We start from the raw sequence: 19403 nt of genomic DNA on the forward strand, positions 1-19403 counted from the left end.
CCCTCCAGTAACTGGGTCGCAGAGCAATGTTCCAGCCTGACAATGACTCCAAATACACTTCCAAGATGACGAAGGTTTTTCTTAAGGAGCTAAGGGCAAAGGGGAATAACTGGCGCAGCATGTCTCCAGATCTAAATTCGATAGTACATCTTTGGGGCATCCTCAAGGGGAAGGTGGAGAAGCACAATTTTGCGGAAGCATATCCAAATTCCAGCCCAGGGACCAGTTACGGCCTCTGTCATAAAATTAATTATAGGTGGCCCAACAGTAATGTTGACCACAAAAAAACTATACCACAATTCCACTAGATGATGGCAGTAGATAGATAGATAGATAGATAGATAGATAGATAGATAGATAGATAGATAGATACTTTATTCATCCCCTAAGGGAAATTCACATTTAGCCCTTTAGCAACCTTTCTTGGCTTTCTGTGAGAAATTTAGCCCACCCAATTTTAAACATGGCAACTGTAAATAAAAAAATGGAAAGTTGACTGTGAGAGCCGCCTCATCCAGGACAATTGGAAATTGGAGTATTTTTCACCAAAATTCGAAAAATCTCCCTCAGCCTAATTTGCCAAGAGACTGTGGCTGTTTTCAAAGAATATAACATCAAGAGGCACTGCCAGTAGAATTATTATGACTACAAAAGGCTAACTGGAAAAGAATACTGTAAACAGGTGAAGGAAGTGCGCTTTTTCACAATACCCGTTGAGTGAAATAAAAATGCTCAAAAGGCAGGCTACGAGGTCGTGACAATGATCAGCAAACACAGCAAACCTTTGACAGAGGGTGACTGTTCAAAGAATGCAAGCTCACCAAATCTGGCCCCCCGCTTTCTCCATAGTTTGGACACCAATGATACTGTAATTTGTAACTACAAAGTTACTTTCAGAGTGACGTGCTAATTTGGGATATCAGTTTTCTGGGGGGTAATACAATTACCTTTTAAATGAAGTAACGAGTTACTGTAACTTAATTCCTTTTTCTTAGTAAAACGCCCAACACTGTCATCACGATCTTTAATGGTGCCACTTACTGTGTCCGTTGAGAGTGTGCGCGTGCGTGTCCACCATGGTGCGATGAGAATTGTTGACCATGAGAGTCATTTCCTGTCTGGAACTGAGCGTTTCCTTCCTTTTCTTTGCCAGTTTCCTGTAGGCACCCAAAAACAGGTCAATCAATCCATACAAAGCAGTAAGAGAAAAGGTTTATAGTCAATCACAAATTATGCATGTTTCCGAATGTAAAAAGATCAGAGAGGCCCGGAAATGTTTTCAAGTTTATGCACCCCATAATAAACAGAAAAAGACCCCCCCCCCCCCCCCATAAAAAAAAAAGAACAGTCTGATAATAATAATAAAGGTTATTGAAAAAAGGGACCAGCTTTTACCAATATGAGTAACGGCCCGTTGCTAGAGAACATTTGGATGATCCAAGAAAGAACATCCTATAGTTAGATCTGACGTTTGCCTGAGTAATTGGAAGATCCAAAAGGAAACTAGGTATTCCTTTGGTCGGATCTAAAATTTATCTAGAGAGCGCTAGAAAGATTCATATGGACCGAGAGCGCAATCTATGGTCAGATCTTTGATGAAAGGTCATTGGAAGATCCATAAGGAAACCGGGATGTCCTATAGTCAGATCTGATTTTTCTATAGAGTAATAGAAAGATCCATATGGGTCCTTGGAGATGGTCTTACAGTCAAATCTGAATTTTACCGAAGAGCACTTGGAAGATTCAGAAGAGAACTGGGATGTCATATTGTCAAATCATAAGTTTTTATAAAGACCAATTGAACGATTCAAAATATAACTAGAAGTCCTATAGTCAGATCTAAAGTTTGACTAATTGAAAAATCAGGAAAGGTCCTTGGAAGACCCAGACGAGAACAGGGGTGTCATATGATCAGATCTGAAGTTTTACTTCAGAGCACTAGAGAGATCCATAAAAGAACTGTGAGATTGTCCTATAGTCAGATCTAAAGTTTGACTATGTGAAGGATCCAAGAAAGGCCCAAAAGGGATCCAGAAGAGAACTTTGATGTCCCTATGGTCAGATCTTTTCCAGAAAGCACTAAAAATATCCAGAGAAGGACTCTAAGAGTGGTAAAATCTGAAGTTTGCTAGAGAGCACTTGAAATATCTGGAAGATAACCTGGATGTCCTATGGTCAAATCTAAAAGATCTCAAGTTTGACTACCGTATTTTCCGCACTATAAGGCGCACATAAAATCAGATTTTTTTTTAAAAAAGCTGACATTGCAACTTATAATCCGGTGCGCCTTATATATGGATCAATATTGAATTACAAGGTCTCGCAACTTACGGTAAGCAGCCACCGACTCCATTTTTCGCGTAGAAGAAGTGCGCTGTGCATACTGGGAAATATTAAACAACAATTCTCTTTTATTTGTGCGTTTGTATAAAGACCCTGAAATGGCTCCTATTAAGAGACACGCTAACAACGCAGAGTTTAAAAAAAAGTAAAATGTTATGCCTTGCTGTTGTTCAAAGATGTTAAAGATGTGTCACGAAAATGCTTTACCTCAGAGAAAATAATAAAACGGCTGTTTATTCATTTTGGGAGTGAATGGAGTTGTGGAAAGCTTGTTTGTTATCTATTAATAAAGTTTGACTGACCTATCTGACTGTTTGTTAGCGCGGCACCATCTAACGGTTGCATAACGTAACTACATCCTCTACTGTAGCCAAGTCAAGTTAAGTCACATTTATTTATGATGCCCTTAATCACAAAAATGTCTCGAAGGACTGCACAGGATTACAATTACAAAATTGCACAATTACCTGATCTTAAACCAGCATGCACTTATAGCGCCTTATAATGGGGTGCGCCTTATGTATGGAAAAAGTTTAAAAATATATCATTCATTGAAGGTGCACCTTATAACAATGTGCGCCTTATCGTGCAGAAAATACGGTACTTAAAAGAAAATGAAGGTCCTTGGAAGATCAAGAAGAGAACTAGGATGACCTATGACAAAATAAGTTTGCTAGAGAGCACTTATAAAACTAGTAGAGGGTCTTATGGTCAGATCTGAAACTTTTTAGAGAACACTTGGAACATCTGGAAGAGGACTGGTAGGATGTGCTATAGTCCGATCTACAAATTGCTAGATCACACTTGGAAGATCCAGAAGAGAACTGGGATGCTATATTGTCAGATCACAGGTTTGCTAGATAGCACTTGAACAATCAGGAAGAAAACTAGGAGAAAATCCACTGATTGATCTGTAGTTTGCTTTGATGATCAAGAAGGGTACTGAAAGAACATCCAGTGGTCAGAATAAACCAAATTAAACTTTTTGGTAGAAGCACAACTTCTCGTGTTTGGAGAAAAATCAATCATAACCTCTGCAGTGCGATTTTCTGGATTCCCCCCCTCTCATTTAGTCTATCATAGTTCAATTCTACCAAAGGTAGCACTACAGACCTTTTTTAAAGAAGTAACATGCACAAATACAAGTTGTCAAATAAATGTTTTCCCCTGGCCACATCTGTTCATTCCGAGCTCATGTTTGCCGGACATGAAAAAACGTCCTTCAAGTCTCTTTTTGAAAGCCATATATATATATATATTTTTTTTTCCCTTTCTATTCCGAGTGCGCAAATAAAAACATCCATTTGTCTGATTCACTTTGAGACAAGTGCACGTAAAGTACGAGCATGTACGAGCCCGTGCAATCTGACCCGAAAATGGAAAAAGGTAAGCGTCACATATAATATATATATATATATATATATATATATATATATATATATAAAATAAAAAGACGGAGATGTTGTGTGTGCGTGTCCTCCCTGAGGCTAGTGGCTGACCCCGCCTCCTCATGTATTCTTCCGTGTGCTAGAAAAATCGTTTTTTTTATTTACTTTTTTTTATATATAAATGTCAAGAAAAAACTACTTCACCTTTATCTCGTTGCTAAGAAATATCAAAACATGTTAGACTAGGGGTCTCCAGCATGGTGCACACGGGCACCAGGGAGCCCCCCTAAGGACAGTTGAGGTACCCACGAACCTGTTCTGAAAATAGCTCACCAGTGCTGGGTCATTGTGATTTTCTAGTAAAAATGTTTTTTTATTGGTTGACTGGGTCTATATAAACCTGTTTTTAATAATTACCTGGTGATAAAATAGTACAGTAATAACATGATACGTTGCTATTTTAGAAATTCAAATAAATAAAGTCCTTCATGGCTCCATGGACAAAAAAATCTATACAAGTTGATAATTATTTTAAGCGATAAAAAATATAATAGAATAAGAATCTATTCATGTATTAAACCAATGTATTAGATATTTTAGAGATTGATTTTACACAAAATACAACAGACCAAATTTTAATTTATGGGTTTTCTAACGTGAATGAGCAAATAATGTGCAATTGTTTGTTTTTTTTAGCTAGCTCACTGCCACCTTTTTAGCTTTGGAGCTAGCTATATTCCCACCTTTTTAGCTATTTAGCAAGTTATAGAGCTAGCTTTTTACATTTTTTGCATGCTATCTAGTTAATTCTTTTTTACCTTTTTTCCTAGTTATCGAGTAAAATTTTGGCCTCCTTTCAGCCAACTATCAAAATCTATCTGGCTATTTAGTTTGTGTTTTCGTCTTTTAGCCAGCTATCAGGCTCCCTTTTAGGTTTTTAACTGTTCACCTTTTAAGCTAACTATCACGCTATCTTTTTAGCTATTTAGCAAACTATCTAGCTAAGTTAATATTTAAAAAAAATGGATATCAAAGTGGGTGCAATTTGTGCTAATTAGTAACAAAAAGTAGCCCAACCTTGGAAAAATGTTGGGGACCTGTGTTAGATGCTCTCACATCTGATCTCATTATCTCCAATCTCACTATTTAATTATTGGTCGACGCCTATGGAAGCCAAAGAGTGCCAAAATTAAAATAAATCAATTCGTAAATAAAATAACATACCATTTTCATTTGTTTTCATGGTTTGTTGCAAGAGTGAATACTTACAAAATATAAAAAATAAACAATACAAAAATGTATAAATAAACATACAATGTTTTTTTCGTTTTACTACTGTTTTATACTTCACATAGACTACATTTTAAACATTAAAACTTGAAACTCTAGATATTTAGCTATTTTTTAATATACATTTAAGACATAAAAGCATATTTTATAGTGATGGTCATGAATAAAATGTGCTATCCTAAAAAAAACTATTTTTTCTGTCATGTTTAATTTTTTTGCTTGAATTAATTTTGACCAAACATTAATAAAAAAAAAACAAAAGGTAATTAGTGAAATAGTTTCAAAACATTAAAAGAACATACTTTTGATGGATTTGTACTTATTACTTATTATTTTTGTCATTTCAAATCACACAATGGAAATTAAATTAAGATGAATTATTATTTTTTTTACATTTAAAACTTATGGAATATTTAGTTATTATAACATTTGAAATTAGGATATTTGAAGACAAAGATCCATTTTTTATGATAGCCGAAGAATGCCAAAATGAAAAAAAATAAATCTAAATGAATATCTTAATAAAGTTAAATGCTTTGCTATTCTAGAAAAGCGCATTTTTGGGCAATTTTGTTTGCATAAATAGAATGATTATAAAAAGACTATTTGTTTTAACTATTATCTATTGTTTTCCTTTTTTACTTTTCAATAAAACCATGGAAGTCAATTAAAAATCATTATTACAAAATTCTTAAATTTAAACCCTATGAAATATTTTATTGTCAAAATGTAGCTGCCCAAAAAAGAAAATAGTTTAAAAAAATTAAGAAAAGAGTATTTTGTGATTTATTTCTTTTAAATAAAACTACTGCAATTCAATTGAAATATGTTATTGTGAAATGATTGCATTTAGAATTAAAATTAAATAATAAAATAACTTATATATTTAATTCAGAAAATGGTTCTTTTACCTGGTAAATAAATATACTGTGTGTTTGTGCAATGTCCCGGTTCTCTGTATTTTTCAGTCTCTTGTTTTCTCCGTTTTTCCCTCTGTCTGTTTGTCTCCCCTTTTCTCTTCTTTTTTTCTTTTTCACTCTCTCTATTCTCTCTTTTCCTCTCTTTTGCTTTATATCTCTTTCAGTCTCATTTTCTTTCTTTCTTTTTTCTCCCTTTTTTTTCTTTCTCCCTTTCTGTGCTTAATAGAATAGACTGTCCCTCTCTTTAACTCTTTTTTTCCACTTTGTTTCACACTCTTTCTCTCTCTCCCTTTCTCTTTTTTTCTCTGCCACTCTCTCTCTCTTTCTCTGTTCTCTCTTTCTGTAACATTTACTTTGTCTGTATTTTTTCTTTCTTTCTCTTTCTTTCTTTCTCTCTCTCTTTCTCTTTCTTTCTTTCTTTCTTTCTTTGCTTTACCTACTAGTTGGCCCCTGTTATTTTTTTTCTCCCATGTGGGCCCCGAGCTAAAATGACTTTGATACCCCTGATTTAATGGATGCAAAAGTGTGTGCTTGGGATAGATGAGAATGGCGAAGGATAATTAAGAATGTCTGGTATTGGTTCATATAATGCAGAAGGGGTAAACCAGAGTATGCTGCTGGGCCTCTCTGCTGATGAATGGTTGCATGGCACAGCAACTCAGCCCTTGTTGAGCTGAGGGCTTAAAGTTCAGTGTCAGGTTGGGAAGGGCATAGGGGAATGAATGTTTGATGAAAGTGAGTGTGTTCTTGACTATAGCTACCTCCCGCTAAGAAAATATCATATATATTTATGATGCATCATATCCGGTTATTTTGAAAAATGTTTTCTCTTTTAATTTCAAAATGTCCTTGTTATGTATTGCATTTTGTCACTCTCAGGCTTCCGTATGCGCTTAATGAGCAAATACAATTATAAAAATGAAAATCAATGACAAAAATACCCCAACCCTCTTTCGCCCAGTTAATGAGTGAGAGCAACGTCTTCTCCCACAGCTCAAATCAAACGCGCCCAGCAACATTTAACTCTCGTTAGAGCGTGCTCATTGCTCACGAGCACACCGTAGCTCGCGGCCATTCGCCTTTAGGCCGTTTAAAGGAAAAAAAAAAAAAAAAAGGGCTACTCTTTCATCTTAATTTCTCTCTCATCTTGGACATGTTGGCGCACATCAATCCGGCTAAGACTTTAATGATGATACTCATTAGCATGCACGCGAAAACATAAACACGCCTGGCACCGACTTGATTTTGATTGACTGCTAGCCCTTTAAATCAGGAGTGTAAAATGAAAGGGCGCGGGCTGAGTCAGGCCCGCGAGACAACGCCGAGAGAAGTGCTAAGGAAAAACGAGCTGCACAGTTGTATGACTTGAAGTCGACAAAGCCAGAAGCCAGTCACATAGTAATTGGATTGCTGGATCAATTTCTCTTTTTCCCACTCTCTTGCTCGATTGGCCTTTCTTTTTGTGCTCTCTCTTTTTCTGTCTCTATCTCTCTGTCTTTCTCTTTTGCACTCTGTTTCTCTGTCTATCGTAATCTCACTTTCTTTTTTCTCTGTTTCTGTATTTGTCTCTCTTTCCCTTACTATGTCTCTTGTTTTGTTTTTCTCCTCTCTCATTCCTTTCTCTTGTCTTTCTTTCTATTCTCTCTATCCCTCTATTTCTCTATATTTTTTCTGTTTTTTATCTCTATCTTATTTTCTCTCAGTTTTTTTCTTTCTCTCTTTTTTTATCTATTTCTGTATTTGTCTCTTTCTCTCACTTTGTCTGGTTCTCTCCATCTTTTTATATTCCCTCTCTTTCTCTCACTTTCTTTCTCGCTTTCACCTAATCATTTTGCTTCCTTTTTTCTCTTTCTCTCTCATTCCCTCCCTCTTGTTTTTTCCTAGCCCCTTTTGTTCTTTTTAATACATTAGTCCAGCTCGCATAAGTTTTTATCTACCATGTGGCCCCTGAGCTAAAATTAGTTTGACACCCCTGCTTTAAATGGTTACCCCCACTCCTGTGACTCTTCTTACCGTTTTCTCATGAGGAGGACCACCCCGAGGAAGATGATAATGAAGAGGAGGACACCGGCCATGGCGCCGGCAATCTTCACCGTGTTGTCCGATTGCTTTTCTTGGTCCAGTTCTGGTTTCCTGGTAGCCGCGCCTGCCACAACAAAATAGATGCATCCATTATTATTTGGCCAGGTTAATAGAAGATTGGATTTGGCTGCTCAGAGTGGTCGGGAACTGCTGTACCCAATATGTCAGAGAGGGTACTAAAGAACCCACACAAGCAGATGTTTATTATGTTTATGCTTTAGTTGGAGTTTTTCATGGGTATCTTGACACTAAAGACACTAAAATATAACTGTACATTTTCACAAAGATCGGATAAGCCATTTCAGAACCTATACTGGCACACACACACAAACACAAATCGAGATTTATAAAGTAGTTTGGATTTAAATGAGATCAGGGGTCTCCAACAATGTGGTACGCACTGGCACCAGGGTAACCCCTGCGGACAGCTAAGTTGCTCGGGGACCTGTCCTGAAAAAGCTCACCAGTGCCGGTTTTTCCTAGTATTTTTTTTTACTCAGTCTATTTAACCCTACGTCAATAGTTAATCTGGTAATAACATAGTGACAACATAAGTTTTAGAAAAATGAACCAAACTGGGTGTCCTTTGCGTTAATTAGTGACGAAAAGTAGCTCTCAGGTTGAAAAAGGTTGGAGACCTCTGAATTAAATGGATAGATGTAGGTTGGTTGGTTGAGGAAGGTAGGTAGGTCATTAGATGCAGATAGGCAGGGCCGTCAGTTGTTCCGTGTAGGTAGGTCGGTAAGTCAGTCAATATAGATTAAACAATCGATAGATAGTATTCAATACATCTTCAGCCTTCAATGGCTGTGATTGATCTAAGAGTCCTTAACATCTTTAGGGGCCGGTCACACAGACATTTGCGGCTGGATCACGGCCAGAAATTTCTGCCTTTGAGTCGGACGCTATTGGACGCATTGAGATCGCCATTCAGACGAGATACAGCAGTGCTTAACACGAGGTCGGAAATTCGCGCGCGGGTGGCAGCGCGAAATAGTTTTGCGCTGCTCAATTCTTCAGAGCGCGAGTACTCAGCCTCTCACGAGCGTATTGAGGCTGAACCACGGCCAGGAATTTCTGGCCGTGAAGCAGATGCTGTTGCGCGCTGTTGGACGTTTCGAGACCGCCATATAGACGAGATAGAGCAGTGCTTTACTCGCGGTCGGAAATTTTCACGTGGTTGGACGCGCTCAAAACTTTTGAGCTGCTCAAAAGTTTGAGCACGTGTTAAACCGCGTGCCGCACACGTGGTCAACACGAGGTAATGACGCGGAAATGACGCGGAACGACGTGCTCTGGCCGCGGCCAGGGCGTGGTTACACATGGGTAGGACGGGAAATTTCAGTGGGTAATCGTGGGTGGAGCATGGTAATAGCATTTTCTGCGCCTGTATCGCGGTGTTATTACGTGAAATTAGCGTGTTACGCGTGTGACGGCCTTTCTCCGCGTATAAACAGCGCGAATGCCGAGCACACGTCAGTTTTGCTCGAGACGTCAAGGGGGTGAACATGGATCACCGTCAGCGTAGTTTCTCTTCATTTCGAATAAATCTTTCGGTGCATTCTCAATGGTCGCAGCAAGGCTTTAATGCTAGGACCTTAGCTCGGTCTTTTGGCTGAGAGTAAGAGTCCCGGCTCCTAAGCTTTGTAGCGTATTATGAACTGATCGATAATGGATAATGATTAAAGAAGATAGAACAATAACCCTTAACGAATACCCCCCCCCCGTCAGCGTATTGACCTTGTCTTAATCCATTTTTACTTCTTGACATTTCTTTTCAAGATAATTAAATAAAAATGATGCCATAGATTGAAATCTTGATCTTCACGGGATTGTGTCTTGTGCGGTTATGATTTCTACAGCCCGGTGCCGAGATATGTATCTCCACTTTTACCTCGTTTTATCTCAATAATAGGGAATATAATGGCGAACATATAACCTTAACCACTTTGTCTTGCATTTGTTTGAAATGTAAAACAACTTAAACCATTCCGTCTTTGTTTTTGTTGTGAACGTAATCGAACGGTAAATCCTCCCCCCCTCGCGTGAACGCGCATTCTGCTGCGCTTCCAACGATCGTATTCTATATAAAACGCTTATTAAAACTATAAAGCGAGCTAATTATAACAAATGGGAGATCCTAGTCTATATAACGCGTTTATTTAAACAATAAAGTGCGATCGTATTCTACAAAATGTGTTTGTTAACGTGGATGAAAAAGTCACGCGAGGGGGTGGGGCAGTGTGGGTGTTGCGTTGGAGTCCGATTTGGGCACAACACCGGCTCGGGAGCTTTTATACCCGTGGTCCACACGAGAAAATGACGCAGAAATGACGCGATGAGGAAGCGGAACAGTCGCCGGCGTCTGTTTTGCGGGCATACCACCGATGAACAGCGGTTTGGCCAATTTTGCGCATTTTCCATCCCGGGCAACCACGGGAAAAAAAAACCCGCAAAATTTTAGCCGTGATTCAGCCGCAAACGGCTGTGTGACCGGCCCCTTAGGCGTCAATGGCAGCGAATCAGTTAAGTGTCATAGACGTCCTTAGCCGCCAATGGTAGTCAATGAGTTAAGAGTCTCTGTATCATTTGGCATAAACAGCAGTGAAGGATTTAAAAGTAGTTAAGAGTAGAACACTTTAGCTGTCAATGGCATCGAATTAGTTAAGAATCTTTGATATCTATAGCCATCGATGTAGGTGAATAAGTTAGACCACAGGTGTCAAACTGGCGGCCCGCGGGCCAGATCAGGCCCGCTAAGGGATTGAATCCGGCCCGCGAGACAAGACTCAGAGAAGCGCAAGCGAAAAACAAGCTGCAGGTTGAAATATGTCAACTTGATGTTTTGATGTTGCCAAAGACAGGTGCCTCGAACAAAGACACTGTACTTGTGTTTATTTATTTCTCTCTCTCTCTCTCTCTCTCTTTTCCACTTTTCTCCCACTCTGTGTCTTTCGCTTTCACTCTCTGTGTCTCTCTTTTTCCTCTTCCTTTTTTGCTCTTTGGCTCTTTCTCTCTCTGTGTCTTTTAACCTCTTTTACTCTAACTTCCCTTTTTCCTTTTCTATTTTTTCTCTTTCTCTCTTCAAACCCTACACGCTTTCTTTTCTCTCTTTCTATTTCTCATTGGATTTCTTTCTTCCTCTCCCTTTCTTTTCCCCCTCTCTCACGACTTTTTATCTTTTGTTTCTCACGCTCTCTCCCTCTCTCTCTTTTTCTTTCTTTGTCCCGCCCTCTCTCCTTTTCCTCCTTCTTTCACTTATTTCTTTATCTCTCTTTTTCTTTCTCTTTAATCTACTAGTTCGGCCCCCGACAGAATGTTTGTTCTATTGCGTGGCCCCCGACTCAAAATGAGTTTGACACCCATGAGTTAGACAATGACGTCTTTAGCAATCAATGACAGTGAATGATTGACAGGTCCTTGATGTATTAGGTGTCAATGCCAGTGACTATGTTAAGAGTTTATGGCATCTTCAGCCTTCAATGGTTGTGATTTATTTTAGAGTCTTGACGTCTTCAGGCGTCAATAGCAACGAATCAGTTATTGTCCTAGCGATTTTGTGTCGTTGTTCGACTTTAAATATCTTCAGTGTGTAAAAAGCTAAAGTGGTTTTGGATATTATAATTTTCATTACATGTGTTTTGTAGGGATCCTCCGCCATAATGACAAGCCATCGGATCAAGTGTGTCGGCTTCATTTTCCCAGACTTTTTTAAAAGATGTTTTTCTTTCATGTTTTATAGAGTCTAACTGCCAACAAACATGGAATTGGCAACAATTTCAAGCACTTAACCTAAAATTCAAGCATTTTATGACCTTGAAAACACATTAAAATTCAAGCATTTTCAAGGATTCTAAGAACATGTACTAACCCTGAATATAAGCTTAAAAGGCTGCTTTTAAATGCTGCTTTTATTATGAAATTGTTCATTTTTCCCATGGGCGTAAATAAACTTCTGTGGGTTGTCAAAGAATTGAAGAGAAACGCACACACAAAGCTCCCGCTCAATGTGAGCGGCTAAAGCCCCGAGCCAAGAAGTCATCTTTGATCGCGCTGATGTGTGTTAGCGTAGCTGATAAACTCACCAGTCTAACTGACCTTGACGAAAAAAAATAAACCGTAAGTTACAAAGACATCCCTGCACATTTCTTCCCTAGAGCGAGCGAGAAAGAACTTTTCAGTAGGTTCTGCCTATTCCAGACAGAACCATTTGAAGCCACCCCGCGTTACGTGACCCAGACTTCTAACAGTTTTGCAGTAAATTAAAAAAAAATGTATTTACATTTTTTCTAACACGTGCAAAAACAGGAAGTGACAAAGAGATATCTACGATTTTTTTTCGAGAAAGAAAATACGTAAATGAACTGTCTACTCCCGAAAGAAACAGTTTAAGCAACCTCGAATTATGTGACCTGGACTTCGACTAGTTTCACATTTTTCTTTCGTTTTACTTTTTTCGAGACGAGGGGGGGGAAGGGAAAAAAAAAGGGGGAAGTGACAGAAACATTCTTTCTATTGTTTTCCCTGAAGCAGGCATAAAAGAACTTTTCAGTAGGTTCTGCATATTCCAGACAGCATCAGTTTAAGCAACCCCGAATTATGTGACCCAGACTTAGTTATAGTATAACAGTTTTGCTTTTTAAATTTTTACAATTTCTTATGTTTTCCAACAAGTGAAAAAACAGAAAGTGACAAAGAGGTTTCTATGACTTTTTTTTTTTAGAAAACACATAAATAAACTGTCACCTCCCGGAAGAACTAGTTTAAGCAACCTCAAGTTATATGACCTGGACTTTGAATAGTTTCACATTTTTATTCTATATTACTTTTCCCGAGACAAGAAAAAAGCAGGAAGTGACAAAGCGATTACTGCCATTTTTGTCCCCTAAAACTAGCGTGAATTTGTTTTGAGGAGGTTCTGCCGACTCCAGACAGAGCTAGTTCAGAAATGCCGAGGTATGCAACCCGGACTTCTAAGTTTCGTATTTTTTTCTTTTTTCCATTTATTTTCAACACACAATAAAACAGAATATGACAAAGAGATTTCTAAGATATATTTTTTTAGATTTTCCCTGTGGTGAGGGGGCCTCTCCTCGTGAGAGGTAAGAGAATTCTCACACCGTGGTCCGCTGCGTGTCGTAAGAGGCGACTAAAGTGGAGGGAGCGAGGGGACTGAGGATCCTCTCCTCTCTATCTCTACTCCTTAAGAGACAGCAAGGCAAAGAAAGGGGGGTGGGAGACCAAAAGGTCTCGCAAACCCTAGTTATAGGGTCACTAAACGTGAGAGGATGTGGAAGTAAAGCGGCTGAGTGGAAGAAAGAGATTAGTTAGGGAAAGGGATGTTAGGTAGATTACTGGATGTGCATGTTTACAGAGGTGAAATGAGTGGTATGTCGGATCATTTTTATGTGGAAGGAAAACTGAGGATAGATGGATCATGGAGGGCTAGTTATAAGAAGAGTGTGAGGGAAGAGGTGAAAATGTCAGAGTTGAATAAGGCAGAAAAGGAAAGAGAGTTTAAAGAGAGGATAGGGGAAGAGTATGAACGGATTAGTAGAAGAGAGATGGAAAGTATGGAAATGGAAGTTTTTGGTTTGGTTTGAACAAATTTATTGACACTAATAAAAGAAAACAATCTTGACAATCTCAACAGCAATCAAGCACATTCACAATATTATATTTCAATATGAATTTTAACAGCAAACACAATGTGAGGTTTGAACAACCATTCTCGAAAATCTTAATAGCAATCAAGCATATTCACAATTTCGTTATATAACATCTTTGTTAGTGTCAATAGATCCGTCCAGGCCAAAGTCGATTGTTTTTGGTCTGAACAAATCCACCGACACCAACAGCAGCAAAACAAACACGACAATCTCAACAGCCATCAAGCATATTCACAATTTTGTTATATCTGACAATATGACGTGACGATATGACGTTTTAAATTTGTTTCCTGAAATTTTCAACATCAATTAAAAAAATGTCAGAGTTATTATTTTTTAACAGTAGTTAACCAACGTGGTTTAAAGAGGCAGTGTTGATGAGTGCAAAAGAAGTGTGTGGAATGAGAAAAGTTGGTCGAGGTATTAGGAAAGGAAGTAAATGGTGGAATGATGAGGTATCAGAGGCTGTGACAGAAATGAGACGTGCCTTTGAGGAGTGGCTGCATAAGAGTGGCAATGCGTATGAAAGGTATAAAGTGAAGAAAAGGTTGGTAAAAGCGGCACTGGAAGCAGCGAAAAGGAAAGCAAATAATGAATGGTGTCGAAAGATAGGAGTGAACTTTGAGGAAAGGAGAAAAGTGTTCTGGAAAGAAGTGAAAAGAGTAAGAAACCGTGAGTCTGTAAAGGAAGAGAAAGTGAAACATAAGATGGTAGATTACTGGTTAGCGGTAGTCCAGTCAGGAGAAGATGGGCGGAGTTTTTTGAGGAGTTACTAAATGTGGAGGATGGGAGAGAAGTGAGCGTCGAGGCGATCGATGGTATGGAAAAAATGCCCGTGTTGGGTTTAAATGTGAAGCCTGTGGAAACATGGGAGGTGCAAGAGGCAGTGAAAGAAATGAAAGGGGTAAGGCACCTGGGTTGGATGGTTGTACTGCTGAATGCCTGAAAAAAGGTGGCACGGCTATGATTGACTGGCCAGTACGCTTGTTGAATGTATGCTTATTAAGTGGTGTGGTTCCTGTTGATTGGTGTAGTGCATGAGTGGGGCCATTGTATAAGGGTAAAGGTGATAAGTATGAATGCAGCAATTCGAGAGGTATCAGTTTGTTGTCTGTATGGAAGAGTCTTGATTAAGAGAGTGAGTGAAAGAACGAATAAGGTGGTGAGGGAGGAGCAGAGTGGTTTCAGGAAAGGAAGAGGATGTGTGGATCAGGTGTTTGCAGTACAACAGGTGTGTGAGAAATGGTAAGGATGTTTATTTGGCTTTCATGGACTTGGAAAAGGCGTATGACAGAGTTGATAGAGAGGCGTTGTGGCAAGTGATCGTAATGCAGGGGTGGGCAATTAATTTTTATCAGGGGCCGCATGAGAAACCTGAATTGTGTCAGAGGGCCACCAACTTTCTTTCATTGTAAAATGCTCAAATTAAATATTTTGAATAGCTGATGCTGATAATCAGAAGAATATAGCACTCTGTAAATATTTATATTAGGCTATGTGAAATTGTGGTGTATTGGTTAAATAAGAAAAACAATCATTGAACCAGTGCAATTTATTTTTAACTTGTTAATTTCCACAAACAATAACTTGTAACGTTCTCCACCTCATGTTACCTCTTCAGTGAGAATAATCCAGTCTGTTCTGGGCTTGAACAAGGGCATTGGAATCTGGCGGAATGTCTGAAGTGGCTATGCGAAGGACAGCTGAGAGGTGGTCAACAGTCATAGAGGATCTATGTTTGGATTTATTAAACTTCATAACTGAGAATGTCTGTTCACAATGATAGGTAGATCCAAAGAGGACTAGGATCCTCTGAGCATGCTTCCTCAGGTGTGGAAAGTTCTCCTCTTTGAGGGAGTAAAAATCCAGCAGTGAGACTGACTTGAAGTGATCTGCCAAAAGTGTGTCAGACTGCAGATCTATGAGTTCCATCTGAACTTCACTTGGGGCATCATCCACACTGCAGTTGAAGGGAGAAGAGACCATGTGCATTTCACTCTCAAGAGTTTTGAAATCGCCTTGAAAACTCTGCATGCAATGTTTCTAACATGGTTGAGTACTTTTGGAGGTGATCGCCTGATCTTTTGGCTTCCTTAAGTGTTGGCAAGTGGGTCAGAATGTTGTCCTTCACTTGGCTTGAGAGAAGCTACAGTTTTCTCATAAAAGCCTTCACTGCACTGTACATCTCATGCACAAAAAGGCCCTTGCTCTGCAGTTTGACATTAAGTTCGTTCATTAGTGCGGTCACATCCACAGTGAATCCGAGGTCTGCCAACCAGTCTTCATCTGAAAGTTCTGAGACGTCATGACCTTTCTGAACACAGAACTCCTGAATCTGGTTTCTCAGGTCCCAGACACTTTTCAGAATTTTGCCAAGGCTGAGCCACCTAACAGTGCAGTGATAGCTTATGTCACCATATTCAGCCTCATTTTCCTCCAACAAAGCAACAAACTGTCTGTGATTTAAAGCTCTCGCTCTGATGAAGTTAACTATTTTAGTGACAGAATCAACAACATGTTTCATTTTTAACACTGTCTTACACAACACTTCCTGATGTATGATACAATGCAAAAATGTCAATTTCTGATCAGGGTTCATTTCTGTCACTTTATCCTGCATTCTCTTTAAAAGTCCAACATTTTTCCCGGCCAGATTTGGACAACCATCTGTTGTCACACCTGCAAGCTTGTTCCATTTCAGTTCTAACATGTCCATACATCCATACATGCATTTACCTCTCTGAACAAGTCATTACCTGTGGTTGTCCCTTTTATTGACTGCAAGGATGCCAACTCCTCCGTGATTTGAAAGTCTGCGGTTATCCCACGTAAGAAGATGAGCAGCTGGGCGGTGTCACGTACATCGCAGCTCTCATTCAAAGCCAGAGAAAAAAAGTCAAAGTCCGCCGCTCTTTTCCTCAGCTGAAGCTCTAAATTTCCCGTGATTTCCTCAATCCGCCTCGTTACAGTGCGTCGGGAGAGTGAAACGTTCTCAAACGCGCCCTTTTTTTCTGGGCACATCAGCTCAGCAGAGTCCAATAAACACTCCTTAATAAACTCTTCGTCGGAAAATGCCCTACTTTTTCTGGCGATTTTATGAGAAATTACATAACTTGTCCTGACGGCTGCATCTCTGGAAGTGTGAAGTTTAGTGAAAAATCCTTGTTGGGTTTGTAGTTTTGCTAGCAATGCATCAGACTCCCTTGCACGCTCTTCACCAGACAGGTTTCTGTATTCATCTTCATGCTTGGTCGTGTAGTGGCGATTCAAATTATATTCTTTAAACACAGCAACCTGTGTACCACAGACTAAGCACACTGCTTTACCTTTAATTTCTGTAAAGAAATATTTGGCAGCCCATGTCTTGTTGAAAATACGGCATTCGTTATCAACTTTTCTTTTCTTGGGGTGTGCCGACATCTTGAGGGTACCCTGGCGAACAGTATCACCTTCACTCACTCAAGTGAATACGCGCGTGAAGGCGCTACGTCTATGACGTGTATATGTAGTCAAAATAAAATTTCAAAATAAAAGTTTAATTTTTTATTTTTATTTATGGTGTTTATGATTGGTCTTACGCGGGCCGGACAGGGACGTACAAAGGGCCGGATGTGGCCCGCGGGCCGTAATTTGCCCAGGTCTGTCGTAATGTATGGAGTGGGTGGAAAGTTGTTGGAAGCATTGAGAGTTTTTATGTGAACAGCAGAGCATGTGTAAGAGTAGGGAGACAAGTGAGTGGTTCCCTGTGTTGACTGGTGTGAGACAGGGGTGTGTGATATCACCATGGCTGCTTAATGTGTACATGGATGGCGCGGTGAGAAAGGTGAATGCAAGAGTATTTGGCAGAGATGTAGAGATGATCGATAACAGTGGAACGATGTGGCAGGTAAGTCAGTTGTTGTTTGCAGATGACAAAGCGCTTGTGGCTGATTCTGAGGAAACACTGAGAAGGCTGGTAAAGGAGTTTGGAAGAGTATGTGATAGGCGTAAGTTATTTGTGAATGTTGGGAAGAGTAAGGTGACGAAGTGTTGGAGTGCGCATGGCGTTAGAAATAAGGTTGCATAGACAGGTGCTGGAAGAAGTTGAAAGCTTTAGGTACTTGGGTTGTGATGTGGCTGCAGTTGGTGGAATGGAGTGCGAGGTATTGCACAGAGTGAATCAAGTAAGCAAGGTTTTGGGTGCTCTGAGGAGAGTGATGAGCAACCAGAGTATGAGTATGGATGTTAAGAGGGGACTGTATGAGAGTGTGATTGTGCCGACTGTGTTGTATGGTGCAGAGACTTGGAGCCTTAACCCAGATTTAAGAAGGAAATTAAATGTTTTTGAGATGAATTGTTTGAGTTGGAGTGACAAGATTGGCTAGATTGAGAAATTAAATTGTGAGAGACAGAACTGGAGTAGTTGTGGAACTGAGCAAGCGTGTGGATAAGAGAGTACTCGGTTGGTTTGGACACATGGAGATGATGGATGAGGAGCGAAGGTTGAAGAGGATCTACAGAGCAGAAGTCAATGGAAGGAGACCAAGAGGAAGGCCGCGATTGACGTGGATGGATGGTGTTATGAGTGCACTGCAGGAAAGAGGTCTAAATCTAGTGAAAGCTCGAGCTATTGTTTGTGATAGGAATGAGTGGAGAGGTGTTGTAAAAGGATAGTGGGATGTTCGGGCGCGTTAAAAGGGATGTGCAGGGCACCTGTATGATGCGGCAGGGGTAAACCAGTTAAAGCTTTTGGGCCCTGCTGTTGAACAAAAGAGTGTGTTGTGTCACCCTGACCCGAGTGACATGGCCGCTTTCTTGTGTCCCGTTTCATCTGGAGGGACGAAAGCATGACCAATTTAGGTGCCTAACTTGTTTGGGTGTTTGGGCATTTGGGTTGGCCATGGTCCAAATTCTTTTATGTGTTTTTTTTGCTATTTTTTCCCTATTATTTTATTTGTTATTGTTTGTCTTTGTCTTGCTGTTGGTCGCCCCTCTTGAGGGATATGACCAAGGTAGATAGATAGATTTTTTTAGAACACACATAAATTAACTGTCTACTCCCAAAAGAACCGGTTTAAGCAACCTCAAGTTATGTGACCTGAGGCGTGTTCAGGAGAGTGAGTGATTGCTATCGCGAGCTATCGCTAGCTTCTGAACGGCCAGTGATTATTGAGCGCTCGCGTGCCCGAGTAATCACGGGAGAAAGACCGCTTACTTTGATTTCCAACATGGCGTCGACAGTGCAGAAGATGGAGGATCTCACCCTGACGAGTGCTGTTGGCGATGTAATATATCGTCTTACATTGCCTGGTAATGTTTGTGAACAATGCAAGACAGGTATGACCCTTCCACTGCGTTTAGGATAACCTTAACTGTGTCAATATGCGAACTGTCGCTCATATCAGCCAACTCGCTCAAAGCAAGCTGTAGAACGAAATCCATTGTACTGTCGTCGGCCATTTTGGATCAGTAAGGCAATCACAGTGAGCGATTACAAAACGTTCAGCAGTGCGCGGCAAGCGATTATCAAGAGACTACATGTCTGATCACTCTCCTGAACACGCCTCTGGACTTTGAATAGTTTCACTTTTTTTATTATTTGACTTTTTCACAGACAAAAAAAAAAAATCAGTGACAAATAGATTTCGGCCATTTTTTCCACCTAAAACTAGTGTGAAATTTGATTTGAGGCGATTCTACCAACTCCAGACAGAACTACTTCAAGCAACGCG

General features: G+C 39.8%; 1 protein-coding gene, 1 long non-coding RNA gene and 1 pseudogene across 5 annotated transcripts in view; all 3 read right to left on the minus strand.

Moving 5' to 3' along the window:
• Positions 1 to 19403, minus strand: part of LOC148347997 (receptor-type tyrosine-protein phosphatase mu-like) — a 198667-nt gene that overhangs the window by 60694 nt on the left and 118570 nt on the right. For all 4 annotated transcript variants that reach the window (XM_088322254.1, XM_088322252.1, XM_088322255.1 and 1 more), the window contains 2 exons: positions 7955 to 8087; positions 1042 to 1157 (listed from right to left, as the gene is read on the minus strand). In XM_088322254.1, the coding sequence (XP_088178380.1) occupies positions 1042 to 1157; positions 7955 to 8087 (249 nt within the window). The remainder of the gene's footprint in view (positions 1 to 1041; positions 1158 to 7954; positions 8088 to 19403) is intronic.
• LOC148347999 (general transcription factor II-I repeat domain-containing protein 2A-like) lies at positions 15230 to 16453 on the minus strand (annotated as a pseudogene).
• Positions 15230 to 17176, minus strand: LOC148348000 (uncharacterized). The gene is made up of 2 exons (XR_015847590.1): positions 16449 to 17176; positions 15230 to 15652 (listed from the first exon to the last, which is right to left on the minus strand). It is a non-coding gene; the product is annotated as an uncharacterized LOC148348000 (long non-coding RNA).

Source organism: Urocampus carinirostris, chromosome 18 (genome assembly GCF_059441175.1).
Source record: "Urocampus carinirostris isolate Australia breed hairy pipefish chromosome 18, RoL_Ucar_1.0, whole genome shotgun sequence".
NCBI classification, from domain to species: domain Eukaryota; kingdom Metazoa; phylum Chordata; class Actinopteri; order Syngnathiformes; family Syngnathidae; genus Urocampus; species Urocampus carinirostris.